Below are 12,424 nucleotides of genomic sequence, written 5' to 3'. Positions count from 1 at the left end.
AAAACCTGAGTAAAAGAAAAACGATCAACTCCTATAGGCTCACTGTGCCCTGTATCACCACTAACACGTTTGTGAGCATCTACCCAGACTAGTTTTCACATGTGTGCATGCGTGTGTTGAGTGTGCAAGCACGCACAGGCAGGATGTTCCCAGACCTGCCACCCCCCCCACCCCAATTTGGAGATTCACGAAAAGAACTCACTAGACTCAGAATACAGCTGTGGTCAGTTATGATTTATTACACAGGAATGTAGCCGGCGGGGAGCTGACCCTGCCCGCTCCACAGGAGCCGGCTGGAGCCCTGGAGGCCCTCCCTGGCTGGGGCAGGGGAGGGGCCTGCACCATAACGGCAGGGAATGAAGAGCAGAGGAAGGTTCCACGGTTGCCTTCGCCCTTGGCCCTGCTGCTCTACAAGGGACTAATGTAGTCCACAGAGCATGTTTAAACGGGACCAGCGTGGGAGATAAAACCTTTATCCATTATGTAATAAATAGTTAAAAAAAAGTCACCCTGGGTTGGACTGCCCAGGATGGCAGCAACTTGTGCCCAGGATTGAGCCAAGAGGGTGTCCTGGGTCTCCACCCGTCTCCTGAGTGCAATCTGGAGTCAGGGTGGCCACAGCGGACCCTGATTGCTGCCAGGCCCCCTCGGCCTGCAGGCAGGCGCCGCGTCAGTGGTGAGGGGTGGGCGGCCAGGCTTTCTCAACATCAGCATGCACGGCCTGTGGGAGCCACTCAAGGTACTCGGCCAGCAGGTCTGCAGAGAAGGGAGGGAGGGCGGTCAGAGTAGCTCTGTGGCCGCCCGCCAGCTGCAGGGCAGACCCTCCCACTAGCCCCAGGTCCCCTGGGTGGCCCCATACCATCTTCCCCCCAACCCCCTTGCTGTGGGGCACCTGCCCTGGTCAGGCTCACATTTGGGGTTTTTGCTCCAAGCCACCAGCAAGGCATCTCGGCAGTTGGCTTTCTTGGCAACAAGGGCTCTCAGGAGGCTCTCTGTCCTGGGCTGCAGCCTGTGTGTGGGATGCAGGACATGGGGCATCTTGAAGTCCACTGCCAGGCCAGCCCTGCCCAGGAGGTCTCCTTCTGTCCATCATGCTGGGGGTGCCGGGTGGATGAAAGGATCTAGACTCCATCACCTCCCACCACTTGCCTCTGATCCACCCACCCAGGCTGCTTCTGTACTTGCTGCTTGTCCCATTTAGAACTTTCCTCCAGACCTCTGCCTGCCTCACAGCCCTGCCTCCCCTGAACCTGCTCAGTCAGGCTTTCCTTTTCTTTCCCTGCCCGACGCCTCATTCCCACGTCCTGCTCTGTCCCTTTGTGGCTGGGCCACCACCTTCCCTTTGTACTAGTTGTTCGACCTCCCTGCACTGGAACATCGCACAGGACATGGTCGTGGCTCGATCCCAGCACGAGAACACCGCCAGCACAGAGTGGATGCGCACAATCAAGTGCTGGGTGAATGACCTGGTAGGCAGGGGCTCCTGGAACCACAGCCCCATCCTGAGTCCCCGGGGGATGCAGGTGTGTGCGCACACCTGTCTGCCTGCTGCTGGTGCCTCAAGCCCCTTGCCTGGTCTGGGGTGCCAGCCTCAGGAAGAGGGAGGAAGCTTCTTGAGACTAGTCCATGGGCAGAAAGAAGAAAAAGACAGGAGTGTGCGTGCTTAGTCACTCAGTCGTGTCTGACTGTGACCCCATGGACTGCAGCCCGCAAGGCTCCTCTGTTCATGGGGATTCTCCAGGCAAGAATGCTGGAGTGGGTTGCCATTCCCTTCTCCAAGCGATCTTCCCAACCTAGGGATCGAACCCAGGTTTCCCACTTTGCAGGCGGATTCTTTGTCATCTGAGCCACCAGGGAACCCTAAAGAGAGGAGCGGAGATAAGCAGAGACCAGGAGGAAGGGCAGGAGGAGGAAGATAATTGGTGGGATCAGGGTGGCTTCATGCTCAGTCGGCAGAAGCCCCCGGGGCACAGGTGTACAGGGTGCCTCGGGCTCGCACCTGGCAGCTTTACAATAGGCTGACTTGTTTAGTCACTAAGTTGTGTCTGACTCTCTGCAACCCCATGAACTACAGCCCACTGGGTTCCTCTACCCATGGGATTCTCCAGGCAAGAATACTGAAGAGGGCTGCCATTTCCCTCTCCAGGAGATCTTCCCGACCCAGGGATTGAACTTACATCTCCCGTATTGCGGGTGGATTCTTTACCATTGAGCCATCTGGGAAGCCAACAGGTTGGCTAGTATCTCCCCAAAAGTCCCTGTCTGCCTAGAACCTCACGATGTAACCTTATTTGGAAAAAAGGTCTTTGCAGATGTAATAAAGACAAGGTCAAATGGGAGAGAGTGGACCCTGGATTCGATAACCTGAGAAGACAGAGAAACAAGGGGAAGCCATGGGCGAAGAGAGGGAGAGACTAGAGGGACGTGGTGGCCAAGGAGTGCCTGGAACCACGAGGGGTGGGAAGAGGCCAGGAGGATCCCCCCCCCGAGCCTTCAGAGGGAGCGCAGCCCTGATGACACCCCGACTTTGAACTTCTAACCTCCAGAACTACGAAAGAATACACGTCTGCCCCTCGGTGGGTAGGGATCTGTTATGGCAGCCCCAAGACACAGCTCCTCCACCACCACCTGCCTGCTCTGATGCTCCCAGGGAAGCCCATACCTGGCCCACGTCTTCAGCATCGTGCTGGGGCTGGACAGCAAACAGCCCTTGTATGACGCCAGCTTGGGGAAGACCTGGGGAGAGATCACAGGATGGTGGGGAATCTGGGGCTGACGTCCCGCCCATGGTGCCAAGGATGGGGCCGAGGGAGTTGCTGGGCTGCCTACCTGCCCCTCCAGCAGAACCCGGGCAAAGTGTTTGTAGCAGTCAAGGCCTTCTGGAAAATCCACCTGGACGGCCGGGAGCGGCCAGCCAACGCGATCTGGAGCACAGGAGCTGGTGAGCGAGGGGCCGCGATGGATCCCCACGGCTCCCCGTGCAGTCCCATCCCTGCCCACCTGCAGGGTCCTGCAGCCTGGGATGACACTGCCCAGGACGCAGACACTGCCCAGGGCACACAGGATGGGGAACCACGTGTCCACTGGAGCCCAAGGCCACTGGGAAGTCACCCTGACTCACAGAACACGCTGGCCCGGTGACACAGCATCCGCCCCTTCTCGGGGCAGTAGGCAGGGGGCGGCTCCTCCAGGGGCTTGTCAAACTGGCAGTAAGAAGGCAGCAGGACCGGAATCCACTGCATGTCCACGGTCGAGACGCCTGGGGGCCCGGGAGAGAGCGGATGGGGTCTCAGTGAGGGGCTCGTGGGCTCTCCCCACACAGGTACGGTGACACAGCTCACCAGAGCAAGGGGGTCAGGTGAGGGTGCAGCCAGCTGCACTACCTTTCATGTACATCTTGGTGGTCTCCACAATCTCCTGGTAGACCACAAAGTCAGGGAGCTCCTTGAAGAGCACAGAACTGGGGTGGATGAAGACAGGGTCGTCGAGGAGGGGCGTCTGCAAGAGATGGTAGGTGGGCATGAGTCTGGGAGATACATGAGCTGCACGTGAGGCTGACCCCTGTGAATTCAGTTACACCCTTGGCCAGAAAAGCAGGACAGCATCCATCAAACGACAAATGGCTACACCAGCAGGGTGTGTCCACCGATGGAGCGGGTAGCCTGCTGGGAGAGGTACAGACACAGGCTACAGTTACGACCCGCCCAAAATGGGACACTGAGCTAAAAAGGCCAGTGCAAAAGGCCACACAGTGCAGGATCCCATTCACGGGAAATGCATTAGAACAGCAAATCCATGTAGACAGAAAGCAGATTCAAGGGGTATGGAGATTCAGAGAAAATGTGGAGTGATACGGTGACGGGTACAGGGTGTCTTTTTTGAGGTGATAAAAATGTTTTGAAATTAATATGGTAATGGTTACACAACTCTGTGAATAGACCAGAAACCTCTGAATTGTACATTTTACAGTGGCAAGTATGGGACGTGCTTTCTGTCTCTGTTCAGTGAAGTTGGGGGGAAGCTCATGCTCAAAGTGAGAAGCAGCTGCATTGTCATTTCACCTTGGTTCTGGGTGGGAACTTTCCCAGGGGCAGGGGGACCCATGACCGAGGACGACTGGCCCACCCAGAGCCAAGGGTCTCTCCAGCTGCTGCCCACAGGCATCCTGACACTGTCCAGAGCCAGGTGTCTTAAGCACTCAGGCTGCTAGAACACAAGACAGATGGGAGGATGGGGAAGGCAGGGGCCCTGGGCATGACTGCCCCGCTGGCCAACCCCGAGCCAGCGGCAAACCTTGTAGGCGTTCTTCCACTTGTCATCCACCAGGTCCTCGCTCTGGACTTTGCGGGCCAGGTGGTCACCCAGGCCGGCTGTCACAATCTGCCGCAGGTAGGTCACCTGGTTCTCGTTAGGTGGCTGCATCTCAGGGTCCACGAAGAGCCCAGCCTCGGGGCACATGGTGTTGACTGAGAGGGGAGCCGGGTGTCAGGACGGCCAGGCCCAGGGCTGGCTCTGCCTGGCCTCAGCCACTTGTATAACTAGGCCCCTGTGCACAGAGGCTGCCGGGAGACAAAGCCCCCAGTGCGGCGGAAACAGCTGCCCACCCACACCCGTGTCTGCCCCTCCCTTGGGACAAAACCCCAGGTTCCTTGTGGGCAGCAGACTATGCTGAGACAGCAAACCCCTGACTCCCTGTCGGCCTTGGGGCAGGGAGCATGCCCACCCAGGAGACCCAGTGCATGGGCCATGCTCTCTGAGCAGGAGAGCGTGGAGACAGACCATCTCTCCTGAGCGCCCTGTGCTGTGGAGCCCTGGCGTGAGACCCAGGGCGAGGCCTCCTCCTTCCACTCAAGAAGGATCTGAAGCCCACTGTGCAGCAGGGAGAAAGGAGATGGGGCTTTGGGCCTTGCTGTTTGAGTGGGAGGGAGCAGAAGGGTGAAAACAAGAAGGACCGGGAAGGCAGGAGGGGAGAGTGGGCTTGTGGATCTTAGTTCCCTGACCAGGGATGAAACCTGTGCCCCTTGCAGTGGAAGCCCCAAGTCCTAACTGCTGGACTGCCAGGAAATTCCAGGGCTTTCTGTTATGAGGTTTGCAATGTAAATCTGTCTTCTCTAGAAAACCTTTAGTGAAACCCATGTTGTTTAACTTAAAAGTGAAAGAAGAAGGAAAAAAACGGGAAGGAAGCAGATCCCTGGGCTGGACAAAGATCTGCCACCCACGCCAGGCCCTGATGTGGCTTCAAACAGGTCTGGTCCTCACTGCTCAGACTAAACAGGAGTGGAAAGTGGGGGGCTGAACTGCCACCTGCTCCCCAACTTCAACAAGAAAGGCCCTCTCCACTGCTGGAGAAATAAACCAGGGTTGGACCCTACTTGAGAGAAGAGACCCCTGGATGTGGCTGCTGGGCCGGAGGTGCAGCCAGCAGCTGGTCCACGCTAGATCTGGGACAGAGGGCAATGAGAGGGACGTCACCAAAGAAAAGATGAGATGGACAGACAACCTGATGAGAGAGCATCCATGTGTCACTGCCCTGCTCATGTGCGTGTCCTCAAAGGACCACAGAAGTGCCACACACTACAGTAAATTTTACTGAATGAGTGAATTCGCAAATACAGGATCTGTGCATGAGAAATGACTATACGTAGATGACGTTGCTCAGAATGTCAACAGGGTCAAGTTCTCTGCTGGGTGTTGTCCAAGGATAGGAGAAGGCCGGAGGGTGGTGGGGGGCCGTACCTGCAGTGGTCAGCTGGCCCCGCAGTCGCCGGATCTCCAACATGGCCTTGTACCTCAGTCCATTGGCCTCGCAGAACTGGGGTGAGCAGCCTGCATACTCGCAGGCTCCCACAGCACCTGTGCAAAGAGGAGGGGAGCGCTTGTTCGCTGCCCCATCCTGCCCTCCCACCCTCCCCACCACCCACAGGCCATGCCCATGCTGGGCACTCACCCAGGAGCACCATGAGGTCTCCGAGCTTCAGAGAAGCTCCTTGCCCTGCCCAGATCCTCTTCACCTGAGTCACTCGGGCCCGCTTGCCCTTCAGTGTGGCGAGCTCCTCGTCACTGGCGGCTGGCCTACGAACACACACCACTTGGGCTTTTTGCCCTAATGCTTGTGGCTATAGGGGCAGGGCACCTGCCAGTTTCTCAGAGTGGGCCCAGAAAATGCCTGGTGGGGTCACTGATCACTGTGATCATGGTCTTGGGAATTCCCTGGAGGACGAGTGGTTATGCTTCTGGGCTTCCACTGCAGGGGGCATGGGTTTGTCTGGTCCCTGGTCAGGCAAGTAAGATCCTACAAGCCTTGTGGCAAGGCAAAATTCAAAAACAAACCACCTCCCCCAGCGCCCCCCCCCTGCCCCCCCCCGCAACCGCTCCGAGATCTGCAGAGATTGGAACACTGGCATGGCGCAGAGGATATAGATTTCATACAAGACCACTCACTGAGTCAGTTATGCCCCAGGAGGCTGGGTTTCACAGCACTGTTCAGCCCAGGATGGTCTCCCTCCACCCACCCACCCTGATCCCTGAATGCCCATCCCACAGCCCCCCACCTGTCCAGCTCCTCAAACAGCTCCCGGACAGTCATGGCAGCCACGATGGTGATGGCGTAGGGCAGGCAGCCGTGTTGCCGGCTCAGCGCCAGCATCTTGGCATAACGTGGCGCCACTGGGAACGTGGCCATGGTCCTGCCCAGCTCGGTGATGGGGCAGCTCAACCGGGACCTCTGTAGCTGTTTCACCCTGGAGGATGGAGGGTCAGCTCGGAAGGGGGTCAGAGCCGAGAACGGGGCGGGAGTTGGGCTCTCCGCTTCCCTCAAGTCCCTCCCCTACCTTTCTGTTTTTGGGGGAGCCTGCAGGGCACCCAGTGCAATCAGCAGCTCCTCGGCAGCGATGAGGGCCTCCACGGAGGGGGGTGTCGGAAAGGGGAAGTTGATGACCTAGGACACAGGGAGCCATGGCGGGAGACAGGTAAGTGCAGATGAGGGCTGGAGGAGGGGGCGAGGGCAGGTCTGGCAAGGGGATGGGGCTCCCACTGCCTACCCTCCAAGCACCACTCACGCTCAGAACATGGGACATGGGGGCCTGGGCACACTCAAAGTCCATGTGCCAGGGGAACCCTAAAGGCCCTCTTTGTTCATTCATTCACATCATCTCTTACTCAAGAGCATGTACTGAGCACTTCGTGTGCACCAGGGGCTGTTCCTCATGACAGAGGTGGATAAAAACAAGACAAGGGCTGAACTGGGTTATCGAGATTGACATGCAAACACTACTGATACTATGCATAAAACAGATAATTAACAAAAACCTACTGTGTAGGTTGGATACATGAAAAAAAAAAAACCTACTGTGTAGCAGAGGGAACTACTCAGTGCCCTGTGGTGACCTAAATGGGGAGGAAATCCAACCAAGAGGGGCATACACATACATATAGCTGATTCACTTTGCCGTACAGCAGAAATAAACACAGCACTGGAAAGCAACTATACGCCAATAAAAACAAAATGAAAAAAATAATAAAAACAAGACAAGGGCTCTGGCCCCACTGAACTTTCATTGCAGATGACCAGTGAGTATGCACGTGAATAAACAGTCTTACGGGAGAAAATGTGCCCAGACAATGAGATAATCAGAGAACAGAGTGACCAGGCTCAGGGATCGCCTGAGGGTTGCTTAGAAAGAGCAACCAACTCAAAACCAGTGTTCAAATAAATAGTTGTACACAAATGTTCATGGCAGCATTAGTTGTAGCAGCCAAAAGGTGGGAACAACCCAAAATGTCCATCAACAGATGGACAAACTATGGTCCATCCGTCCATACAATGGAGTACGAGTCAGCCATAAAAAGGAAGGAAACTCTGACAGTGTGGATGAACCTTTAAAACACAACCACTGATAAGTTCAGCCGTGGATTATCAAAACAACAGAAATATAAAACAGCTATCAATTTATAATATTTTCCTAAATAAACTGATTCAAACTGTCAGCTAGGTTCTTTGACAGTGAAAAAAAATACCAAACGTACTAATGTAATGAAAAGCCTGATCCTCTCCTCCATGATATTATCTTAGTGTGAACTGAATTGATTGATAAATGAATTTTAAATTGGCTAAAACAAACAAACAAAAATCCACAATGCTGACTGAAAGAAGTCAGATAAGAAAGAATAAGTATCAAAGGATTCTATTTTTATGGAAAGTCCAAAATATAAATTCCACAGAGATTAAAAAGTAGACTCATGGTTGCCAGTGGCTCGAGAAAGGAAGGCCTGGGAGTGACAGCTGATAGGGAGGGGGTTTCTCTGCCTACACCACCCCACCGGGAGCAGGGGAGAGGCGAGTGACCCTTCCCCTAGAGGACCTAGTGGGCAGAATATCCCTTGAGCCCCAAAGTCACTGACCACCCTCTCCTCAGAAGGTACAGTACTGGGAAGGTGGGGGTCTCCCAAGAGACCACCAGGGGGCTGGGTGAGCACAACGTGGCTTAGCTCCTAGGGCCACAGGGAATCGGGAACAGCCCAAGAAAGGGGAATAACCCATGACGGGGCTCAGGCTGCCCAAGAACACCAGACTGAACTCAGGGACACTGGCAAGTCAGTGGAGCGACGGCAGGGCTGTGGCTACAACTGACCTTTTCGATGTTGAGAGCTTTCATCTGAAGGATCAAATCCTCCACCGGCCTCCGGGTGATTTCAGGAGGGGGGTACTTCTCAAAGTCACCGAAAACTGCAGATGAGTAGAGTCTGAGCAGAGGGAAGCACCGGAGATTAAAAAAAAAAAAAAAAAAAGGAAGTAAGAAAAGAGACTCAGCCAAACTATCTGGGATTGAATCTTGACTCTACCACCTTACTAGGCAAGGTATTTACCCACTTCCTGCCTCACTTTCCTTACCTGTGAGATGGGCTAACACGGCAGCTACCCTGTCAAGACTGGGAAAGATACTTTATTTATTTATCTAAAATATTATTTATTTATTTGGCTGAGGCATGCAACATGTGGGATTGTAGTTCCCTGACTAGGGATTGAACCTGCGGCCCCTGCACTGGGAGTGTGGTGTCTCACCACTGAACACCAGGGAAGTCCCTGGTGAGAATACTTTAGGTGTCACACACAGAGTGCTCAGAACTGTGCCTGGCACATGGCACTCAACTACTTTATTTCTTACTACTTTTCTTTGCATAGTTTCTCAATTTTCTTCTTCTTTTTGTAATTTAAAGCAAAGTTGAGTAGAATGGCGTAAAGTTAGTTATTGAAGGAGAAAAAAAAACCAGCACATAAACTGGGAGAATGATACCTCTGGAGAATGCCAATGATACCTCTGACAAGGATCTAACATCAGGATCATCAAGGGAATACTTACAACTCACCAATCAAAAGACAGACATGACTGAAAAATAAACGACAGATCTGAACAGATATTCCTCAAGAAGACATGTGCAAATGACCTATAAGCATGTGAAAAGATGCTCAAAGTCATTAGAGAAATGCAGACCAAGACCACTGTGAGATACCACCTTGTACTTTCATTTTCATGAAGTGGAAAACAGCAAGCGTTGGTGAGACGTGGAGAAATTAGAACCTTCACACACTGCTGGTGGGAATATAAAATGGGGTGCCTGCTGTGGAAACAGTCTGGCATGTTCCTCAAAATGTCAGAATCACCACATAACTGTGAGATTCTACTCCCTAGGTATTTACCCAAGAGACGTGGAAACGGACATTCAAATACTTGTACACGAGTGTTCACAGCAGCACTATTCACAAGGGCCAAAATGTGGATGCAATCTAAGTGTCTATCAGCTGATGAACAGGCATGGGAAATGTGGTCCATCCCACGTGCAACACAATGTGGTTCTGCCATTAAAAGTAACGAAGCACTGACCGACTATCATGTGGGATGAACCCTGAAAACATGACGTGGGGTGAAAGAAGTCACATACAAAAGGTGACATACCGTCTGATTTCCTGTATAGAAAATGTCCAGAATGATCAGATCCATACAGACAGGAAACAGATAGTGGTTGCCAGATTCTGGGGGGTGGGGATGGTAGGGAGGTGTGGAGAGAAACTAATTACTGGGTATTGGGTTTCTTTTGCAGTGATGAGAATATTTGAAAATGAACAGTAGTGGGCCAGGGCCTAAGATTCCACACTCCCAATGCAGGGGGGCCCAGGTTCATTCCCTGGTCAGGGAACTAGATCTGACACACCACAACTAAGATCCGGAACAGCAAAATAAATAAATAAAAATAATTAAAAAAAAAAAAAGAAAATTAATAGTGGTGATGGTTGTACAACTCTGAATATATTGAAATCCACAGAATTGCACATTTCAAAATGGTGAGCTTTATGCTATGGGAATCTTATGTCAATAAAGCTATTAATAAGACAAAAACAAAGGTGCTAATAAACACAGGGTCTGATATCAGCAGCAGAATAATGAATAATGCAAGTGCCTGAAAGCCACAGGAAAGGGTGTATGGACCCCAAGGACACATTCTCCAGTGGGACATGGGGTCCCCTTTCCCTAGACGAGGGTGGGTAACCACTGCACAGTAGCTCTGAGGACACTGGGGGGACCCCAGGGAGCCCCACCTGTAGCAGTGGCCGGGTTCCGTCCGGCCCGCGCGGCCCGCCCGCTGATCGGCTGAGGCCTGGGAGACCCAGGTGATGCGGAAGGAGGATACGCCGGTGACACGGTCGTAGTGCCGCTTCTTGACCTTCCCACAGTCCACCACGTACTTGATGCCTGGGATGGTCAGGGACGTCTCGGCCACATTGGTGGCCACGACACAGAGCCGTGTCCCCTCTGGGGGAGGTTGGAACACCTAGGATGGGGTGGGGGGTGGCAGCAAGAAAATTGACCACTGTCTCGCCAGAGTCAGGGAAGAAATCATGGGGCTGAGGTCAGAGGAAGTCAGCAGGCAGGGCAGGGCCTGGAGGTGATCAGGTCAGCGGGTTCTTTCCTTGCCTCTAGCCACTGCTCCCAAACTGAACGTGGGAATGCTCTCCAAGTAGGAGACCCCAAGGTCTTCTCAAAAGCCTGGAGTGCTGATCTAACAGCTGATGGGGAGGTGACCCAGGGCCTGACCCACCCCCATCTCAACGTCCTGGGAACCCCTGCTGGGCATCCATCCCAGGCCCCACACGGTTACCTGCGCCTGCTTCTCCGGGGCCAGCAGTGAGTACAGAGGGAGCACGTGGAGGGGGAGCGAGGCATCGGGCTGCTCACCTGCAGGGGTGGCAGAGGTAGGCTGTGTCCTGTGCCCTCAGCTGCTGGCACCCCTGCCTGCTCTGCCAGAGAGGCTCCCCTGCAGCTCCAGAGCCAGGGCTCAAGCCCGGGCACCAGCAAAGAGGGTGGGCACACTGCAGTCTCTCCCCGGGAGAGCCCCCAGTCCTGCATAGGGACCCCCAAGGGCTTGCTCTCAGCTCCTCTAATCCCCCACTGCCTGCAAAGCCGAGTCTGGGAGCGTCACCCCGTGACAATCAGCACAAGAGATATTTGAAGGCTTCCTCTGTGCTTGGTGGTTGCAGGAGCTCAGGAGACAGCAAAGGGTGGAGCAGGCAGAAACCCCAGCTCCCCTGGGGGTCATCCCCTGGGAGGATTCCTTGCTCGACTCCAGCCCATGTAGCAGGAACCAGCAGCCTGGGGCTCAACAGGCAGGTGAACCGAGTCCCTGCCAGGTCCCACCTCCATCCACCCCGTCGTCCCCTAAGTCCAGATCCAGGTCAGAGCCCAGGGCCTCCTCCTCCTCGTCGTCATCCATTTCTGCCTCCCTGTCCTCATCGCCTTCGCCCGCTGGCAGCACTGAGTAATTGTCCAAGCTGATCTGGGGCAGCATCTATGGTAAACAAGACATCAGCATGGAGGGCTGCAGGTGGCCCTATGTGGAGATTGGTGTCGCGAGCAGAGTCCAAGGCCACACGACCCCTGGCCGGTCACATGATAGCCCTGCCTCAGTGTTCTCATCTGGGAGTCCGAGATGGTCACAGGACCGCTCATAGGGCTGCCCTGAGGATGCAGAACTAACACAATGTGAAGGCCTGAGATAGCTGCCTAGCATGGTATAGAAACAATAGTGAAGTCGTGCAAATGCCCTGGGGTGAAAGCCCCCAACAACAAGCCTGCCCACCCCCAGCTCTCCAGCAAACCCCAAGGGCTGCTTTCTCTGTCCCATCCCACCTGGGCGTGTCTGCAGGCCCTGCTCAAGGCCTCAGGGTTGGGCCTTCCAGAAGCTTCCTCCCAGCCCCCAGCACAGGGAGCCTGGAATGTCTGAAATCCCAGCCCACCCTCCAAGCCCTGAAGCAGTACCAGCCAACCACTCCCTTCTCGGCAGGAAGGTTCTAGATCCCTGCTGCCCAACAAGGTCACCAGCAGTCCCTGGGGCTCACTGGGCACCCGAAAAAGTATCTAAAATGACCAAG

General features: G+C 54.4%; 1 protein-coding gene across 1 annotated transcript in view; it reads right to left on the bottom strand.

Annotated features, from left to right (window-relative positions):
- Nucleotides 1-219: 219 nt before the first annotated feature.
- Nucleotides 220-12,424, bottom strand: part of DHX37 (DEAH-box helicase 37) — a 31,100-nt gene continuing 18,895 nt past the window's right edge. The window contains exons 13-27 of the mRNA XM_020883520.2: nucleotides 11,691-11,841; nucleotides 11,155-11,231; nucleotides 10,595-10,827; nucleotides 8,631-8,742; nucleotides 6,831-6,937; nucleotides 6,552-6,740; nucleotides 5,948-6,072; nucleotides 5,737-5,853; nucleotides 4,294-4,466; nucleotides 3,384-3,498; nucleotides 3,122-3,259; nucleotides 2,830-2,924; nucleotides 2,663-2,736; nucleotides 912-1,009; nucleotides 220-756 (exon numbers count right to left, since the gene is read on the bottom strand). Of these exons, the coding sequence (XP_020739179.2) occupies nucleotides 671-756; nucleotides 912-1,009; nucleotides 2,663-2,736; nucleotides 2,830-2,924; nucleotides 3,122-3,259; nucleotides 3,384-3,498; nucleotides 4,294-4,466; nucleotides 5,737-5,853; nucleotides 5,948-6,072; nucleotides 6,552-6,740; nucleotides 6,831-6,937; nucleotides 8,631-8,742; nucleotides 10,595-10,827; nucleotides 11,155-11,231; nucleotides 11,691-11,841 (1,890 nt within the window). The 3' untranslated portion in view covers nucleotides 220-670. The remainder of the gene's footprint in view (nucleotides 757-911; nucleotides 1,010-2,662; nucleotides 2,737-2,829; nucleotides 2,925-3,121; nucleotides 3,260-3,383; nucleotides 3,499-4,293; nucleotides 4,467-5,736; nucleotides 5,854-5,947; nucleotides 6,073-6,551; nucleotides 6,741-6,830; nucleotides 6,938-8,630; nucleotides 8,743-10,594; nucleotides 10,828-11,154; nucleotides 11,232-11,690; nucleotides 11,842-12,424) is intronic.

Source organism: Odocoileus virginianus, chromosome 12 (genome assembly GCF_023699985.2).
Source record: "Odocoileus virginianus isolate 20LAN1187 ecotype Illinois chromosome 12, Ovbor_1.2, whole genome shotgun sequence".
Taxonomy (NCBI): Eukaryota; Metazoa; Chordata; class Mammalia; order Artiodactyla; family Cervidae; genus Odocoileus; species Odocoileus virginianus.
This window is presented reverse-complemented; position numbering and strand designations above follow the sequence as displayed.